Consider the following 20,533-nt stretch of genomic DNA (forward strand, 5'->3'; position numbering starts at 1 on the left):
TTCTAGCGATATCCATACGATATCGCAGTGTCTGACATGCAGCAGCGATCAGGGACCCTGCTGAGAATCGTACGTCGTAGCATATCGTATGGAACTTTCTTTCGTCGCTTGATCACCCGCTGACATCGCTGGATCGTTGTGTGTGACAGCGATCCAGCGATGTGTTCGCTTGTAACCAGGGTAAACATCGGGTAACTAAGCGCAGGGCCGCGCTTAGTAACCCGATGTTTACCCTGGTTACCAGCGTAAACGTAAAACAAACAAACAGTACATACTCACATTCCGGTGTCTGTCCTCCGGCGTCTCAGCTTCTCTGCACTGTGAGCGCCGGCCAGCCAGAAAGCGAGCACAGCGGTGACGTCTGACGTCATCGCTCTGCTTTCCGGCCGCTGTGCTTACACAGTGCAGAGAAGCAGAACGCCGGGGGACAGACACCAGAATGTAAGTATGTACTGTTTGGTTTTTTTACGTTTACGCTGGTAACCAGGGTAAACATCGGGTTACTAAGCGCGGCCCTGCGCTTAGTAACCCGATGTTTACCCTGGTTACCCGGGGACTTCGGCATCGCTCCAGCGCCGTGATTGCAACGTGTGACCGCAGTCTACGACGCTGGAGCGATAATCATACGACGCTGCGACGTCACGGATCGTGCCGTCGTAGCGATCAAAATGGCACTGTGTGACAGTACCCTAAGTCAAAGTGAGATAGTCTATCACCACAGTGAGGTGTCAGGTTACACTTTCTATTATATTTTGTAGATAGAGGTAAAGGAGGAGCGGGATGCACTCAGCACAATGAGGCATGCACTAACTTGTGCTGCAGCATTAATCAAATGTTACACCTCAGACAAGTTCTGGATTCACAGCCACATAGCTTAGTATGGCCACAGGAGACATCATAACAGCTAATCTTCTCCCACTAAATCAGAGAAGCTAGAAAATTAGAAACAGTGTCTACAAAGGGGAAAACTGGTGAAAAATGCATGATGGAAGTCATGTAATGGCCAGAAATGTTCTTATTCCTCATGTACAGACATATGAAAGCTTATTTTGAAAAAGTTAATTGTAATGATACACTTTAAATTCTATAGGGATGTATAGAACAAAAGCAATGTTCTTCATGATGAATATGTTGTGCAGTGTATGTCATTCAGACTCTAAAATTCTTTGAGGCCTGTAAAGTAGAAATTCTGCTTACATACAAATGAGCCATTGTATTTCTCTGTAGCTGCTCTGCATACACAATGTAAAAGATCATTTCTGAACATTGAGATATCAAGTTTCTGTCAGATGAAATCAGCACTTCTCAGTGTAACCCAGCTTCTCTTCAGTCAAAGAACAGTAGGTAACATATTCTGCTACTGTCTTGTGTAGAAAAGGAATTTTGTTTGCTCTAAATAAATTAAATACACTCTAAGTGCACTTAGGTCTGAAGGATAGCTTTTCAAGCATCCTTGAAAACTGAGCTAGGTTTAGCAATGCTTTGGATTATGTCCTACTTACTTTATAATTATATTATTGCAAATGAATCTGGCAACAGTTATGATGGAAATGAAGCCAAAATTGTGGATCTTTTCTTTCTTTATTGTATCTGTTAATTTTTGTCTGGACATAGCTATAATTTTGTATAATGCTATCATCCAACCAGCCAAAAGGACAACAAATGGGTCATACAGTGAGGAAAATAAATATTTGATACACTGCCGATTTTGCATTTTTTACACTTCACCTGTGAGAGACAGAATCTTGAGAAAAAATCCAGAAAATTACACTGTATTATTTTTACATAATTAAATAGCATTTAATTACATTAGATAAACACTTGATACAATATAAAACGTTATATTCGGTGCAGAAACCTTTGTTTGCAATACAGATGTCAGACGTCTCTTGTAGTTCTTAACCAAGTTTGCACATACTGCAGCAGGGATTTTGTCCCACTCCTCCATATAGATGTTCCCCAGATCTTTCAGGTTTTGGGCTGTTGCTGGCAAACATTGAGTTTCACCTCCTTTAAAGATTTTCTATTGGGTTCATGTTTGGAGACTGGCTAGGCCACTCCAAGACCTTCAAATACTTCTTACGAAACAATTACTTAGTTTGCTTGGCTGTGTGTTTTGGGTCATTGTCACGCTGGAAGACCAAGCCATGACCCATCTTCAATGCTCTTACTGAGGGAACGAGGTTGTTGGCAAAATCTCACTGTACATGACCCATCCATCCTTTCTTCAATAAGGTGCCATCATCCTGTCCCCTTTTGTGGAAAAGCACCCACAAAGTATGATGTTTTTCCCATCATGCTTCATGGTTGAGACGATGCTCTTGGGGTTGTACTCATCCTTCTTCTCTTAGGGTTGTGCTCATTCTTTGTGGAGTTGATATTTAAAAGTTCTATATTGATCTCATCTGACCACATGACCTTCTCCCATGCCTCTTCTGCATCATCCAGATAGTTATTGGCAAAATTCAAATGTGCCTGGTCATGAGCTGGAGTGAGCAGGGAGACCTTGTGTGCCAAGCAGGAATTTAATCCATGCTCGCAAAGTGTTTTAGTAACAGTAATGTTTGAGACTGTGGTCTCAGCTCTCTTCAGGTCATTGACCAGATCCTTCCGTGTAGTTCTGGGCTGATGCCTGATCTTTCTCAGAATCATCCTTGCCCCACGAAGTGAGATCTTGCAAGGAGCCCCAGACCGAGGAAGATTGACAGTCATCTTGTGTTTCTTCCATTTTCTAATAATTGCGCCAACAATTTTTGCCTTCTCACCAAGCTGCCTGCCTGTTGTCCTGTAGGCCATCCAGCCTTGTGCAGGACTACAATTTTGTCCCAGGTGTCATTAAACAGCTCTTTAATGTTGGCCATGGTGGAGAGGTTGGAGTGTGATTGATTGTGTGGACAAGTGTCTTTTATACCGGCAATGAGTTCACACAATTGCAATTAATACAGGTTTCACAGAGTGAAAGTAAAAGGACTTCTTAAAGAAAAACTAACAGGTCTGTGAGAGACAGAATTCTTGTTGGTTGGTGGATGATCAAATAACTATTTAATGCAATTTTTAATTATTTGAAAATTATACAATGTGATTTTCTGATTTTTATGTTTAGATCTCCCACAGTAGATGTCTACTGTACATATGATAAAAATTACAGACCTTTCCGTTCTTCGTAGGTGGGAAAACTTGCTAAATTGGCAGTGTATTAAAAATACTTATTTTCCTCACTGTATATAGCCAATATAAATTCTATGTCTATAGCCACTTGACTGCAGCTGAGAAGCACTACCAGACAGAGCCTATGCATTGGGATTTCCTCACCTCCTGAACTATTGCTTGCGAGTTTTAGGGGTGATGGGGGTTGTTCACTCCTGCTTATCCAATAGGTTAGACCAGAAACACTGCTGGCCAAAACGGTGAGCTCTCTGATGCAGCAGAGATAGTCTTGACTTTGGAGAATTGGAGAAGTGCAGGGACAGTGAAGCTGACTGGATACAGCCAGCTTCAAAGCAATGCTTACAAGCTGTATTAGAAAGAGCCTGTAAGTGTTGTCCTCCTTGCGTAGGAGACCAGCCACCACTGGCTGATTGCATTCTTGAGTAAATTGCAAAGTTGCTCATTTTTACAATAACTTTGCAATTTTAACCAATTATGATTTTGCCTTATGAACCCTGTAAGCATTTTTGCTCCACAAAGAATTTTGTTAGATTATTGTATATGCAACACATTATAAAAATCATATTACCTGATCTTCCACAACTGTTTTCAATTCCATGCTTGTCCGTGTGAAAAAGGGTAACGGAGGAGTGAGAGATGACCCTTTGCTTAGAAGTTCTTGCCTGTTGAAATACGCATTTTCACAATAATTCATTAGCTACAGATGTACTGGATTTGTGCATATTTGTTTAGCACAATAAATAGTAAGATATTATCTCTTTGCGTTTTAGGCTCTGTTCATAGTAATGTCATCTGTCTCTTTTAAAATTTATGTACAATTGGGTTTGTCAGGTTTCTTTTTTGTTTCTGGCATTTTGACAAGAATAAAGCTACAGACTGTGCTGTTCCTGCTGTCAAAAAAGTGCACACTCAACTGAAAAAGGAACTAAGCATCAGTAAGAATAGATCGTTAGAAATGTTGGACAGCTTACTTTCAAAAGACTATAGCTATTATTCTTTTTTTTCTTTCTCCTTTATGTAAAACAAGAAAAAAACGCCACATAAAAGTCTGATTCGGCTCTGTTCAGACTATCACTCATCTCCGTTCTTTCAGGTCTCTATTGAGTTTTGACACTAAGTAATTGACCACACAAAGGAATCAAAGCCTAGTAGACTCTACTTTGGGTAAGGGCAGTGGGGCGGTAGATTCTTTCATCCTACAGAATCAGGTCGATTATGCAACTGACACTCTGATCGGAGTTGGATCAGAGTGTCTGCATAGTGTGATCCGATTCTCTCAGATGAGGAGAAGATGGAGAAAAAAACTTCTGCATTCTGGAAATCGGACGTGTGTCATCTGTGTGCAGTCTGATGATCACATTGACTTGCATGGCTGAGTAGAATCCCCATGTCGGATCAAACTCGGGAATGCAGGAATTTTTTTCTTCACACGCTTCCAAGGAAAAAAAAAATCGGTCATGTGCACGATAGGCTAACATTACACTGTGTTCCAAATTATTATGCAAATTGGATTTAAGTGTCATAAAGATTTAATTGTTTTGTTTTTCAAATAAACTCGTGGATGGTATTGTGTCTCGGGGCTCAATGGATCACTGAAATCAATCTTAAACACATGTGATAATTGGTTTTCCAGGTGATTCTAATTAAAGGAAAACTATTTAAAAATGATGTTCCACATTATTAAGCAGGTCACAGTTTTCAAGTAACATGGGAAAGAAAAAGGATCTCTCTGCTGCTGAAAAGCATCAAATAGTGCAATGCCTTGGTGAAGAGATGAAAACAATAGAAATTTTCCAAAATCATAAGCGTGATCATCATACTGTTAAGAGATTTGTGGCTGTATCTGAGCACAAATGTGTTTGTGCTGATAAAGGCATAATGAGGAAGATTTCTGCCAGGCAAGTTCATCGGATTAAGAGAGCAGCTGCTAAAAAGCCATTACAAAGCAGCAAACAGATATTTGAAGCTGCTGGTGCCTCTGGAGTCCCTCAAACCTCAAGGTGTAGGATCCTTCAAAGGCTTGCTGTGGTGCATAAACCTACTATTCGGCCACCCTTAAACAATGTTCACAAGCAGAAATGGTTGTATTGGGCCCACACATACATGAAGACTAATTTCCAAACAGTCTTGTTTACTGATAAGTGTTGAGCAACCCTGGATGGTCCAGATGGATGGAGTAGTGGATGGCCACCTTGTCCCAACAAGGCTGCAACGTCAGTGAGGAGGTGGAGGAGTCATGTTTTGGGCCGGAATCATGGGAAACAGCTGGTAAGGCCCTTTAAGGTGTTCCTGTAGGTGTGAAAATGACCTCTGCAAAGTATATAGAGTTTCTGACTGACAACTTTCTTCTATGGTCTAAAAAGCAGAAACATGCCTTCAGGAGCAAAATCATCTTCATGCTGACAATGCCCCATCTCATGCTGCAAAGAATACCTCTGAGTCATTGGCTGCTATGGGCATAAAATGAGATAAACTCATGGTGTGGCCACCATCTTCCCCTGACCTCAGCCCTATAGAGAACCTTTAGAGGATCATCAAGCAAAAAGATCTATGAGGGTGGGAGGCAGTTCACATCCAAACAGCAGCTCTGGGAGGCTATTCCAACTTCATGCGAAGAAATACAAGCAGAAACTCTCCAAAAACTCACAAGTTCAATGGATGCAAGAATAGTGAAGGTGACATCAAAGAAGGGTCCTATGTTAACATGTAACTTGGCCTGTTGGGATGTTTTGGCGTTAAATAGCTTTTTTGTTCAGTGAATGTGACCTCCTAATGCTGCAAATTCCACACACGAGCATTTTCAGTTCTTTAAAACATATCAAATGTTTAGAAATTCTACTGTGCATAATAATTTGGAACAGTGCATTTTGAGTTTTTATTCATTTTGGAGATTATACTGTTATCATTGGGAGGTTTCTTCAATAAAATTCGATGTATACTCTAACGGGTGATGACTTTTATTAGACTGACTGTCATTTGCACTGACCATTTAGGAAAATCTGATAAAAATGTAATTTGCATAATAATTTGGAACATAGTGTAGTCCGAGTGCGATCCGATGTTTTGTTGGATGGCACTTGGACCAAAAATACCCTCATCGTCAGTATGATTCATCACATTTTTTAGGATCTCCTTCAAAGCTTTCATGGCTCTAAAACATAATAATCACGCAAGAGTCCATAAAGATTGTGTGAACACAGCCTAAACCCAATCTTAACTGGGGATGCCACTGGGAGTTGGTTTTTGTGGCCTATCAGGCATAAATGGATTATTTTTATTTGTCTATCCATGTAATCAAGTAAGTAAAAGTTCAATTTACTTTATTTAATGTTATTCTAGAAAAACTTAGTATGCCGTTACATGACGGTCTTTGATAAGATAGAGATGACACTTATAAAACCCATGAACAGGTAAATCCGTTTACTGTCTGTCGACAAGATCATGTTTGATGGTGGCATTGCTGTTCTCATTGCTGGTTGTCGCCAACATGTGAAGCAACTCCACATCTAATAGTCCTCTTCAATGTCTGGCATAACAAACAGTTTCTTGTCATTTTCTTGCATACATAATGCAGTGTACAGTTAATGTAAGTAATTACGTAATGCAAGTAATGTAATGTAATCATTCCATAGTAGATATGACCAAGGAGAAGGCAAAAATATAATTTCCCTGGAGGAATCCGTACAAACTACAGATACTGAAAAAAATGTGCAAACTTTCCAGCTGAACGAGAAATTATTGTATATGTGAGATAGAAGTACACAGTTTTATTCATTATTGGCATTTAAAGATTTGATGCATATGTAATGTAAATGCAGTACCGATTTTATTTTTAGTAATAAGGAAAATATGAAATTTGGTCGAATAAAACTACTAGATTTTCCCAGTACAGTTTATCTTGCGCAATCTGTATAAAATGTTATGCTTGTTGGAAACACTTTATTACATGCAGCAGTTTTCCAGACCATTTTATATGGATTTTTATATACAAGCATGTGATAGTGAAAACCATAGGTGTAACTACTGCTATAGCAAATGCACCAGGACATCAAAGACAAAAGCGCCTGATGAGGAGAGAAACATGATTCCTTATTGTCATCTATATCCTCTATGTGAGTTTTCCTATAATATCTTGGTATTTATGGCAGGTACTGTATGGGGGCATCTGAAGATGACACTATTAACATACCTGCTATTATATATTATTAATGCTCAAAAGAAACATAAATGATATGAATGGTATCTCAGATACAAAACTGAGCAGTCACACGTTGCTGGGGTCTTCTGCCAACGATATAGGACACGCTGTGCTATACTGAGCACAGGACCAGAAGACAAGATGCCAGGATCAAGGACAGAGAGGCTACCTGAAAATGGAGGAATCGGGTCTAATTTAGGTATTGCATAATTCACTCTTTAAAGTAGAATTATGCATATTTTGAGGACAGTTACACCAGATTTATATATACCAGCAAAAAGAGAAAATAGTAGAGAAAATGTTCCCAATTGCTAGCCTATAAAGAATCACTACAACATTAGTCTGCCACTAACACAAGGCATGATTAGTGTGCACATTTTCTGGGATTACATTCAGGTTCATTATAATATGATATTAATGAGGAATTATGCTAATTTCCACTAACAATGCAGAATTCTGACATCAATGTGTAAAATGCATCGTGACAACTAGGAGAAGATAATGGCTCTTGTTCAAATAAGGAATTCAATCAACCTCCCTTCTTAGTATCTAATTTTTTCCTTGCATCCTGGCTTCTCCTAAGCTTGACCTTATCCAGGGAATCAGACACTGAACAAATTTAGGGAACAAAGTCTCTAAAGGAAAATACAGGTAAAATGTGCCATGCTGACTGTTTTTTCTCCTGGATATGGCATGAACCAAAACATTAAGAAACAGAAGCAATAGCCCCCCACAATTATAAAAAAAAAAAATCACCTGTTTCTGGACTTGCACCAGCGTTGTGTGCTTTTGTCACTAGGTGCCATTGTATTCTCTTTGTTGCAGTGCTGGTGATTGAGGAGATGTCATTGCTAATATCACTGAATGGTGCAGATGCTGTCCTACAAGGGAAACTGATGGGGCTGGCACCTAAGTTGCCACCCAGCTAGACAGTGTTCACTCTATTCTTAACCTGACCTGTTTTCTTGACTATATTTGTCACCATGATTCCCCCTGATCTGACCTTAGCTTGTCTAACTTTTGCTTTGGACTGACTTAATGGCATCCGACTCTATTCCTTTGACTACGGTATTCCATTCTGATTCTATCCCTTGTCCAGATCCCTGTGTAGCGATTGGATGGTGAAGACTTGGGTTCTTTTAGATCTGTTAGTTGGAGGGTCTAGCAAAAAGTCGGTCTGACGCAGCCTTTATTATATGATGCCTCAGGCAGATTTCATGCTTTATTTATGAATTCTCTGAGGTCCTACTTGAAGTTCCTCATATTTTTTCATATTTTTACTTTATATGTTCAGGTTTATTAACATTTTTAATTTACTGACAGTGCTGTAGTTGTCCAATAATAAAATTAAGTATCAAAAATACAAATTGCCTAATAATTGTGCACACATATTTATTGGATAAATTTACTAGATATATTAAAATATACCCACCAATTATATTTCATTATCAGATAACTTCCAATTTAAAAATTCCAGAAAAGTTTCAGATATGTGCCATTGAAGAATCTACGGTAGGTTACAGCATTGTCAATTTTAATTGCCATACTGTGCATTGTTAATGTGCTTTAGGCTTGATTAACTTTTCAGCCATTTCTTGATTTTAGAAAATGAAGGTCAAAGTTTCTTCTTGAGGGTGTAATCTTCATTGGTTACTTTTGCTATTAAGTGGCATTAAACTGGGAGTACTACACTGTGTTCCAAATTATTATGCAAATTGGATTTAAGTGTCATAAAGATTTAATTGTTTTGTTTTTCAAATAAACTCATGGATGGTATTGTGTCTCAGGGCTCAATGGATCACGAAAATCAATCTTAAACACATGTGATAATTAGTTTTCCAGGTGATTCTAATGAATGGAAAACTGCTTAAAAATCATGTTCCACATTATTAAGCAGGCCACAGGTTTCAAGCAATATGGGAAATAAAAAATCTCTCTGCTGCTGAAAAGCGTTAAATAGTGCAATGCCTTGGACAAGGTATGAAAACATTAGATATTTCACGAAAACTTAAGAGTGATCATCATACTGTGAAGAGATTTGTGACTGAAACAGAGCACAGACAGAGTTCATGCAGATAAAGGCATAATGAGGAAGGTTTCTGCCAGACAAATTCATTGGATTAAGAGAGCAGCTGCCAAAATACCATTACAAAGCAGCAAACAGTTATTTGAAGCTGCTGGTGCCTCTGGAGTCCCTCGAACCTCAAGGTGTAGGATTCATCAAAAGCTTGCTGTGGCGCATAAACCTACTATTCGGCCACCCCTAAACAGTGTTCACAAGCAGAAACGGTTGTAGTGGTCCCAGACATACATGAAGACTAATTTTCAAACAGTCTTGTTTACTGATGAGTGTCGAGCAACCTTGGATGGTCCAGATGGATGGAGTAGTGGATGGTTGGTGGATGGCCACCATGTCCCAACAAGGCTGCGACGTCAGCAAGGAGGTGGAGGAGTCATGTTTTGGGCCGGAATCATGGGGAAACAGCTGGTAGGGCCCTTTAAGGTTCCTGAAGGTGTGAAAATGACCTCTGCAAAGTACCGTATATAGCATTTCTGACTGACAACTTTCTTCCATGGTATAAAAAGCAGAAACGTGCCTTCAGGAGCAAAATCATCTTCATGCATGATAATGCACCATCTCATGCTGCAAAGAATACCTCTGAGTCATTGGCTGCTATGGGCATACAAGGAGATAAACTCATGGTGTGGCCACCATCTTCCCCTGACCTCAACCCGATAGAGAACCTTTGGAGTATCCTCAAGCAAAAGATCTATGAGGGTGGGAGGCAGTTCACATCAAATCAGCAGCTCTGGGATGCTATTCTGACTTCATGCAAAGAAATTCAAGCAGAAACTCAACAAAACTCACAAGTTCAATGGATGCAAGAATTGTGAAGGTGATATCAAAGAAGGGTTCCTATGTTAACATGTAACTTGGCCTGTTAGGATGTTTTGGAGTTAAATAGCTTTTTTGTTCAGTGAATGTGACCTCTAGGGTTGAGCGAAACGAATCGGACAAATTAAAAATTCAATGAAAATTCAAAATTCATGAAACCCGACCCGATCCTAGTGTGGGATCGGCCATGAGGTCGCCGATCAGCGTGCAAAAGTCGCTTTTCATATGACGCTTTCAGCGCCATTTTTCAGCCAATGAAGGAGGACGTAGAGTGTGGGCAGCGTGATGACATAGGTCTCGGTCCCCACCATCTTAGAGAAGGGCATGACAGTGATTGGCTAGCTTTCTGCGGCATCACAGGGGCTATAAAGGGGCGTGCACGCCGACCGCCATCTTACTTCTGCCGATCGTAGCATAGGGAGAGATTGCTGCAGCTTCATCCGAAGAAGGGATATAGTTAGGGAGGGAAGATTAATCCCCAAACTGCTTGTGCTGTAGCGATTTCCACTGTCCAACACCACCTTTTTTTTGGAGGGACAGTGGAGGCTATATTTTTGTGCATCAGCTCTGTAGCTTATTAGGCTGCCTTATAAGGCTCCCTGATAGCTGCATTGCTGTTTGAACGCTGCTGTGCAAATCAACTGCTTTTTTATAAGCAAAAATCCTGTTGCTCCTTTCTGCGCAGTTATCTTGTTTATGTGTCCACACTTTTGTGTGCAGCAGTCCTTTTTTATTGTTGCCATACTTGTCCTGAGATCATTGTAGGGAGATTGAAATTGTACTACAGTCCTTGTATTTTTTCATATATCTTCCAGCCACTTTCTGCCACTTACATTGTGGTGTTTTATACACTGGGCCTGAGTTTTGGTTCAGTCTCCAAAAAAAAAGTGAGATTCAAATTCTCACAAAGTGGATATACTTCAGTCCTGTTAGTTTGTCGTATGTCAGCCAGCCACTTTCTGCCACTTAGATTGCGTTGTTATATACACTGGGCCTGAGTTTTGGTTCAGTCTCCCCCAAAAAAAGTGAGATTCAAATTCTCACAAAATGGATATACTTCAGTCCTGTTAGTTTGTCGTATATCAGCCAGCCACTTTCTGCCACTTACATTGTGTTGTTTTATGCACAGGGCCTGAGTTTTGGTTCAGTCTCCTCCCAAAAAAGGGAGATTTAAATTCTCAACAAGTTTATATACACCTTCTACCTTGTTTTACAGTACCATATAACGGTTGTTATTTTGGTTAGATTTTCCAAAAAATGAGGAAGTCTGGCAGAAGAGCCTGTGGGTGGTGGTTGCCAGCTGGTACTGATGGTGGTGGTGATGGTGGTGCATCTGGTGGTAGTGGCAAAAGCACAATAGCACCTAAGGCTGGAGGTGTTGAGCCAGCGTCATCGTCTGGCTACACAGAATGCTCCCTTATCTGGGAGTAGGAAAACCTCTTTTAAAGCCGGAGCAGCAGGAAAAGTTTTGGTTTCCTTGCTGACTCAGCCTCTAGCTCTTTCGCCTCCTCTTCAGAAAGTTCCAAATATAAAAGCAGCGAGTCATCAGTGGATGCTCCCAGTCAGGAACAAGACGTTTCCTTGTATCCTTCACCCAAACCAAAAGTAAAGGATGCGTCAGGCGACACTACAGGTTACTCCATGGAGCTCTTTACACATACCGTGCCTGGGTTAGAAAGGGAAATTGTTAACTGCCCATTACAAGATGAATCGGACATGGAGTGTTGTGAATTTGCTTTTTGCTCCCTCTAGTGGTTACTAGTTTTTTGACTCTGGTTTTTCTGTCATTCCTTTTATCCGCACCTGGGTCGTTAGTTAGGGGTGTTGCTATATAAGCTCCCTGGACCTTCAGTTCTATGCCTGGCAACGTAGTTATCAGAGCTAGTCTGCTGTGCTCTTGTCTACTGATCCTGGTTCCAGTTATTTCAGCTAAGTCTGCCTTTTGCTTTTTGTTATTTGTTTTGGTTTTGTATTTTTTGTCCAGCTTGTTCCTAATCTATATCCTGACCTTTGCTGGAAGCTCTAGGGGGCTGGTGTTCTCCCCCCGGACCGTTAGACGGTTCGGGGGTTCTTGAATTTCCAGTGTGGATTTTGATAGGGTTTTTGTTGACCATATAAGTTACCTTTCTTTATTCTGCTATCAGTAAGCGGGCCTCTCTGTGCTAAACCTGGTTCATTTCTGTGTTTGTCATTTCCTCTTACCTCACTGTCATTATTTGTGGGGGGCTTCTATCCAGCTTTGGGGTCCCCTTCTCTGGAGGCAAGAAAGGTCTTTATTTTCCTCTACTAGGGGTAGCTAGATTCTCCGGCTGGCGCGTGTCATCTAGAATCAACGTAGGAATGATCCCCGGCTACTTCTAGTGTTGGCGTTAGGAGTAGATATATGGTCAACCCAGTTACCACTGCCCTATGAGCTGGATTTTTGTATTCTGCAGACTTCCACGTTCCTCTGAGACCCTCGCCATTGGGGTCATAACAGTTTGCCAGGCCAGTATTAAATGTTTAATGCATTGCAGAAGAGGGATTATAAGAAAGAAGATTCTGAGTTTTTTTTTTTTTTTTTCTCCTTCCCCTTTACCTCAGAGTGGCTATGCTTGCTGCAGACATGAATGTCCAGACCTTGATTACAAGTGTGGACCAGCTGGCTACTCGTGTGCAGGGCATACAAGACTATGTTATCAGAAATCCTAGGTCAGAACCTAAAATACCGATTCCTGAACTGTTTTCCGGAGACAGGTTTAAGTTTAGGAATTTCGTGAATAATTGTAAATTGTTTTTGTCCCTGAGACCCTGTTCATCAGGAGATTCTGCTCAGCAAGTAAAAATTGTTATTTCGTTCTTACGGGGCGACCCTCAGGATTGGGCTTTTTCGCTGGCGCCAGGAGATCCGGCATTGGCTGATCTTGATGCGTTTTTTCTGGCGCTCGGTTTACTTTATGAGGAACCCAATCTTGAGATTCAGGCAGAAAAGGCCTTGCTGTCTATGTCTCAGGGGCAGGACGAGGCTGAAGTGTATTGCCAAAAATTTCGGAAATGGTCCGTGCTGACACATTGGAACGAGTGTGCACTGGCCGCTAATTTTAGAAATGGCCTTTCTGAAGCCATTAAGAATGTTATGGTGGGTTTTCCCATTCCCACAGGTCTGAATGATACTATGGCACTGGCTATTCAAATTGACCGGCGGTTGCGGGAGCGCAAAACCGCAAATTCCCTCATGGTGTTGTCTGAACAGACACCTGATTTAATGCAATGTGATAGAATCCTGACTAGAAATGAGCGGAAAATTCATAGACGCCGGAATGGCTTGTGCTACTACTGTGGTGATTCTACACATGTTATCTCAGCATGCTCTAAACGTATAGCTAAGGTTGTTAGTCCTGTCACCGTTGGTAATTTGCAACCTAAATTTATTCTGTCTGTAACTTTGATTTGCTCACTGTCATCTTATCCTGTCATGGCGTTTGTAGATTCAGGTGCTGCCCTGAGTCTCATGGATCTCTCATTTGCTAAGCGCTGTGGATTTACTCTTGAACCATTAGAAAATCCTATTCCTCTTAGGGGTATTGATGCTACACCATTGGCAGCAAATAAACCGCAGTATTGGACTCAGGTTACCATGTGCATGACTCCTGAACACCGCGAGGTGATACGTTTCCTGGTTTTACATAAAATGCATGATTTGGTCGTTTTAGGGCTGCCATGGTTACAGACCCATAATCCAGTCCTGGACTGGAAGGCTATGTCAGTCTCAAGTTGGGGCTGTCGTGGTATTCATGAGGATTCCCTGCCTGTGTCTATTGCTTCTTCTACGCCTTCGGAAGTTCCGGAGTATTTGTCTGATTATCAGGATGTCTTCAGTGAGTCTGAGTCCAGTGCACTGCCTCCTCATAGGGACTGTGACTGTGCTATAGATTTGATCCCAGGCAGTAAATTTCCTAAGGGAAGACTGTTTAATCTGTCGGTACCTGAACATACCGCTATGCGTTCATATATCAAGGAGTCTCTGGAAAAAGGACATATTCGTCCGTCTTCTTCCCCTCTTGGTGCGGGATTCTTTTTTGTGGCAAAAAAGGACGGATCTTTGAGACCTTGTATTGATTATCGGCTTTTAAATAAGATCACTGTCAAATTTCAGTATCCTTTACCGCTGTTGTCTGACTTGTTTGCCCGGATTAAGGGTGCCAAGTGGTTCACCAAGATAGACCTTCGTGGTGCGTACAACCTTGTGCGCATTAAGCAAGGTGATGAATGGAAAACCGCATTCAATACGCCCGAAGGTCATTTTGAGTACTTGGTGATGCCTTTTGGGCTCTCCAATGCGCCTTCAGTTTTTCAGTCCTTTATGCATGACATTTTCCGGAAGTATCTGGATAAATTTTTGATTGTTTATCTGGATGATATTTTGGTTTTTTCTGATAATTGGGATTCGCATGTGGAGCAGGTCAGGTTGGTCTTTAAAATTTTGCGTGAAAATTCTTTGTTTGTCAAGGGCTCAAAGTGTCTCTTTGGTGTACAGAAGGTTCCCTTTTTGGGGTTCATTTTTTCCCCTTCTGCTGTGGAGATGGACCCAGTCAAGGTCCGAGCTATTCTTGATTGGACTCAGCCCTCGTCAGTTAAGAGTCTTCAGAAGTTCTTGGGCTTCGCTAACTTCTACCGTCGTTTTATCGCTAATTTTTCTAGCATTGTGAAACCTTTGACGGATATGACCAAGAAGGGCTCCGATGTAGCTAACTGGGCTCCTGCTGCCGTGGAGGCTTTCCAGGAGTTGAAACGCCGGTTTACTTCGGCGCCTGTTTTGTGCCAGCCTGACGTCTCACTTCCCTTTCAGGTTGAGGTGGATGCTTCGGAGATTGGGGCAGGGGCCGTTTTGTCGCAGAGAGGCCCTGGTTGCTCTGTTATGAAACCTTGTGCCTTTTTCTCTAGGAAGTTTTCACCTGCCGAGCGAAATTATGATGTGGGCAATCGGGAGTTGTTGGCCATGAAATGGGCATTTGAGGAGTGGCGTCATTGGCTCGAGGGTGCTAAGCATCGTGTGGTGGTCTTGACTGATCACAAAAATCTGATGTATCTCGAGTCTGCTAAACGCCTTAATCCGAGACAGGCCCGCTGGTCATTGTTTTTCTCCCGCTTTGATTTTGTTGTCTCGTATTTACCAGGTTCAAAGAATGTGAAGGCCGATGCTCTTTCTAGGAGCTTTGTGCCTGATGCTCCTGGAGTCGCTGATCCTGTTGGTATTCTTAAAGATGGAGTTATCTTGTCAGCTATTTCTCCGGATCTGCGACGTGTGTTGCAGAGATTTCAGGCTGATAGGCCTGAGTCTTGTCCACCTGACAGACTGTTTGTCCCGGATAAGTGGACCAGCAGAGTCATTTCCGAGGTTCATTCCTCGGTGTTGGCAGGTCACCCGGGAATTTTTGGCACCAGAGATCTGGTGGCCAGGTCCTTTTGGTGGCCTTCCTTGTCAAGGGATGTGCGGTCATTTGTGCAGTCCTGTGGGACTTGTGCTCGAGCTAAGCCTTGCTGTTCTCGTGCCAGCGGTTTGCTCTTGCCCTTGCCTGTCCCGAAGAGACCTTGGACACATATCTCCATGGATTTCATTTCTGATCTTCCGCTATCTCAGGGCATGTCCGTTATCTGGGTGATATGTGATCGCTTCTCCAAGATGGTCCATTTGGTTCCTTTGCCTAAGCTGCCTTCCTCTTCCGATCTGGTTCCTGTGTTTTTCCAGAACGTTGTTCGTTTGCACGGCATCCCTGAGAATATTGTGTCTGACAGAGGATCCCAGTTCGTTTCCAGGTTCTGGCGATCCTTTTGTAGTAGGATGGGCATTGATTTGTCGTTTTCGTCTGCTTTCCATCCTCAGACTAATGGACAGACGGAGCGAACCAATCAGACTTTGGAGGCTTATTTGAGGTGTTTTGTCTCTGCTGATCAGGACGATTGGGTGACATTCTTGCCGTTGGCTGAGTTTGCCCTTAATAATCGGGCTAGTTCCGCCACCTTGGTTTCGCCTTTTTTCTGCAACTCTGGTTTCCATCCTCGCTTTTCTTCGGGTCATGTGGAGCCTTCTGACTGTCCTGGGGTGGATTCTGTTGTGGATAGGTTGCAGCAGATCTGGAATCATGTGGTGGACAACTTGAAGTTGTCACAGGAGAAGGCTCAGCGCTTTGCCAACCGCCGCCGCGGTGTGGGTCCCCGACTACGCGTTGGGGATTTGGTGTGGCTTTCTTCCCGCTTTGTTCCTATGAAGGTCTCCTCTCCCAAATTTAAACCTCGTTTTATTGGGCCTTACAAGATATTGGAAATCCTTAATCCTGTATCTTTTCGTCTGGATCTTCCTGTGTCGTTTGCTATTCACAATGTATTTCATAGGTCCTTGTTGCGGCGGTACATTGTGCCTGTAGTTCCTTCTGCTGAGCCTCCTGCTCCGGTGTTGGTTGAGGGCGAGTTGGAGTACGTGGTGGAGAAGATCTTGGATTCTCGCCTCTCCAGGCGGAGGCTTCAGTACCTGGTCAAGTGGAAGGGCTATGGTCAGGAGGATAATTCCTGGGTGGTCGCCTCTGATGTTCATGCGGCCGATTTAGTTCGTGCCTTTCATGCCGCTCATCCTGATCGCCCTGGTGGTTGTGGTGAGGGTTCGGTGACCCCTCACTAAGGGGGGGGTACTGTTGTGAATTTGCTTTTTGCTCCCTCTAGTGGTTACTAGTTTTTTGACTCTGGTTTTTCTGTCATTCCTTTTATCCGCACCTGGGTCGTTAGTTAGGGGTGTTGCTATATAAGCTCCCTGGACCTTCAGTTCTATGCCTGGCAACGTAGTTATCAGAGCTAGTCTGCTGTGCTCTTGTCTACTGATCCTGGTTCCAGTTATTTCAGCTAAGTCTGCCTTTTGCTTTTTGTTATTTGTTTTGGTTTTGTATTTTTTGTCCAGCTTGTTCCTAATCTATATCCTGACCTTTGCTGGAAGCTCTAGGGGGCTGGTGTTCTCCCCCCGGACCGTTAGACGGTTCGGGGGTTCTTGAATTTCCAGTGTGGATTTTGATAGGGTTTTTGTTGACCATATAAGTTACCTTTCTTTATTCTGCTATCAGTAAGCGGGCCTCTCTGTGCTAAACCTGGTTCATTTCTGTGTTTGTCATTTCCTCTTACCTCACCGTCATTATTTGTGGGGGGCTTCTATCCAGCTTTGGGGTCCCCTTCTCTGGAGGCAAGAAAGGTCTTTATTTTCCTCTACTAGGGGTAGCTAGATTCTCCGGCTGGCGCGTGTCATCTAGAATCAACGTAGGAATGATCCCCGGCTACTTCTAGTGTTGGCGTTAGGAGTAGATATATGGTCAACCCAGTTACCACTGCCCTATGAGCTGGATTTTTGTATTCTGCAGACTTCCACGTTCCTCTGAGACCCTCGCCATTGGGGTCATAACAATGGAGTGCACTGATGCACAGCCACAGCTAGATTATTATGCTGTTCCATTGACTCAGATCACTACATTGCCCTTGCAGTGTACTGAGCCAGAATCTGACCCTGATGAGACTATGGTGCCCCGTCCTGAACGCTATAGCTGTCATGAATCCCAATGGCTAGGGATAGCAAGGGACAAGCAAAGTAATACAAAATATCGGACGAGCTCTAGGGTGATGGAACCTGGGCTGACCGCTGCCCTACGCCTGACAAACGCAACTAGAGATAGCCAGGGAGCGTGCCTACGTTGGTTCTAGACGCCACGCACCAGCCTAAGAGCTAACTAGTACTGCAGAGAAAATAAGACCTCACTTGCCTCCAGAGGAATGAACCCCAAAAGGTATAGTTGCCCCCCACATGTTTTGACGGTGAAATGAGAGGAAGGCACACACATAGAGATGATATATATAGGTTCAGCAAATTGAGGCCCGCTGTAAACTAGAAAGCAGAACGATACAAAAGGGGTCTGAGCGGTCAGCAAAAAACCCTAATCAAAAAACCATCCTGAGATTACAAGAACCCATGTGCCAACTCATGGCACATGGGGAGAACCTCAGTCCACTAGAGCTACCAGCTAGCATAGAGACATAATAAGCAAGCTGGACAAAAAACCAAACAACTGAAAATCAGCACTTAGCTTATCCTGAAAGATCTGGGAGCAGGTAGGCAGGAACCAAACAGAGCACATCTGAATACATTGATAGCCGGCAAGGGAATGACAGAAAGGCCAGGTAAAATAGGAAACACCCAGCCTCTGATGGACAGGTGGAAACCAAAGGCCGCAACCCACCAAAGTCACCCAGTACCAGCAGTAACCACCAGAGGGAGCCCACAAACAGAATCCACAACAGTACCCCCCCCTTGAGGAGGGGTCACCGAACCCTCACGAGAACCCCCAGGGCGATCAGGGTGAGCTCTATGGAAGGCGCGGACCAAATCAGTCGCATGAACATCGGAGGCGACCACCCAGGAATTATCCTCCTGACCATAACCCTTCCACTTAACCAAATACTGGAGTTTGCGTCTGGAAACACGAGAATCCAAGATCTTCTCAACAACATACTCCAATTCTCCCTCCACCAGCACCGGAGCAGGAGGCTCAACCGAAGGAACAACGGGCACCTCATACCTCCGCAACAATGACCGATGGAACACATTATGAATAGCAAACGATGCTGGGAGATCCATACGAAAAGATACAGGGTTAAGAATCTCCGAGATCCTATAAGGACCGATGAACCGAGGCTTGAACTTAGGAGAAGAGACCTTCATAGGGACAAAACGAGAAGACAACCACACCAAATCCCCAACAAGAAGTCGGGGACCCACGCGGCGACGGTGATTAGCAAACTGCTGAGTCTTCTCCTGAGATAACTTCAAATTGTCCACCACCTGATTCCAAATCTGATGTAGCCTGTCCACCACCACGTCCACTCCAGGACAATCCGAAGACTCCACCTGACCAGAGGAAAAACGAGGATGAAACCCCGAATTACAAAAAAAAGGAGAGACCAACGTGGCAGAACTAGCCCGATTATTAAGAGCAAATTCGGCCAGCGGCAAAAAAGCAACCCAGTCATCTTGATCAGCAGAAACAAAACACCTCAAATAAGTTTCCAAGGTCTGATTAGTTCGCTCCGTCTGGCCATTCGTCTGAGGATGGAATGCAGACGAGAAAGACAAATCAATGCCCATCTTGGCACAAAACGTCCGCCAAAATCTAGACACAAACTGGGATCCCCTGTCAGAAACGATATTCTCTGGAATCCCATGCAAACGAACCATGTTCTGAAAAAATAAAGGGACCAACTCAGAGGAGGAAGGCAACTTAGGCAAGGGCACCAAATGAACCCTCTTAGAAAAGCGGTCACACACCACCCAGATAACGGACATTTTCTGTGAAACCGGGAGATCAGAAATAAAATCCATGGAAATGTGCATCCAAGGCCTCTTCGGGATGGGCAAGGATAACAACAACCCACTGGCCCGAGAACAGCAAGGCTTAGCTCGAGCACACACTTCACAAGACTGCACAAAGGTACGCACATCCCTAGACAAGGAAGGCCACCAAAAAGACCTGGCCACCAAGTCTCTAGTACCAAATATTCCAGGATGACCAGCCAACAGAGAAGAATGGACCTCGGAGATGACTCTACTGGTCCAATCATCCGGAACAAACAGTCTTTCTGGTGGACAACGATCCGGTTTATCCACCTGAAACTCCTGCAATGCACGTCGCAAGTCTGGGGATACGGCGGACAATATTACCCCATCCGTAAGGATACCAGTAGGCCCAGAGTCTCCAGGAGAGTCAGGCACAAAACTCCTGGAAAGAGCATCTGCCTTCACATTCTTTGAACCTGGCAGGTATGAAACCACGAAATTGAAACGAGAAAAAAACAACGACCAACGAGCCTGTCTAGGATTCAAACGCCTGGCAGACTCAAGGTAAATGAGATTCTTGTGATCAGTCAAGACCACCACACGATGTTTAGCACCCTCAAGCCAATGACGCCACTCCTCAAATGCCCACTTCATGGCCAAAAGCTCCCGATTACCCACATCATAATTGCGCTCGGCGGGCGAGAATTTTCTAGAGAAGAATGCACATGGCTTCATCACCGAGCCATTAGAACTTCTCTGTGACAAAACCGCCCCCGCTCCAATCTCGGAAGCATCAACCTCAACCTGAAAAGGAAGTGAAACATCTGGTTGACACAACACAGGAGCAGAAGAAAACCGGCGCTTAAGTTCCTGAAAGGCCTCCACGGCCGCAGGAGACCAATCAGCAACATCAGCACCCTTTTTAGTC

General features: G+C 43.2%; 1 protein-coding gene across 4 annotated transcripts in view; it reads right to left on the reverse strand.

The window, feature by feature from the left end:
* TMEM232 (transmembrane protein 232) overlaps positions 1–20,533 on the reverse strand; it is a 435,959-nt gene that overhangs the window by 14,751 nt on the left and 400,675 nt on the right. For all 4 annotated transcript variants that reach the window (XM_077290225.1, XM_077290199.1, XM_077290207.1 and 1 more), the window contains one exon: positions 3,737–3,830. In XM_077290225.1, the coding sequence (XP_077146340.1) occupies positions 3,737–3,830 (94 nt within the window). The remainder of the gene's footprint in view (positions 1–3,736; positions 3,831–20,533) is intronic.

This window comes from Ranitomeya variabilis, chromosome 1, assembly GCF_051348905.1.
Source record: "Ranitomeya variabilis isolate aRanVar5 chromosome 1, aRanVar5.hap1, whole genome shotgun sequence".
Taxonomy (NCBI): domain Eukaryota; kingdom Metazoa; phylum Chordata; class Amphibia; order Anura; family Dendrobatidae; genus Ranitomeya; species Ranitomeya variabilis.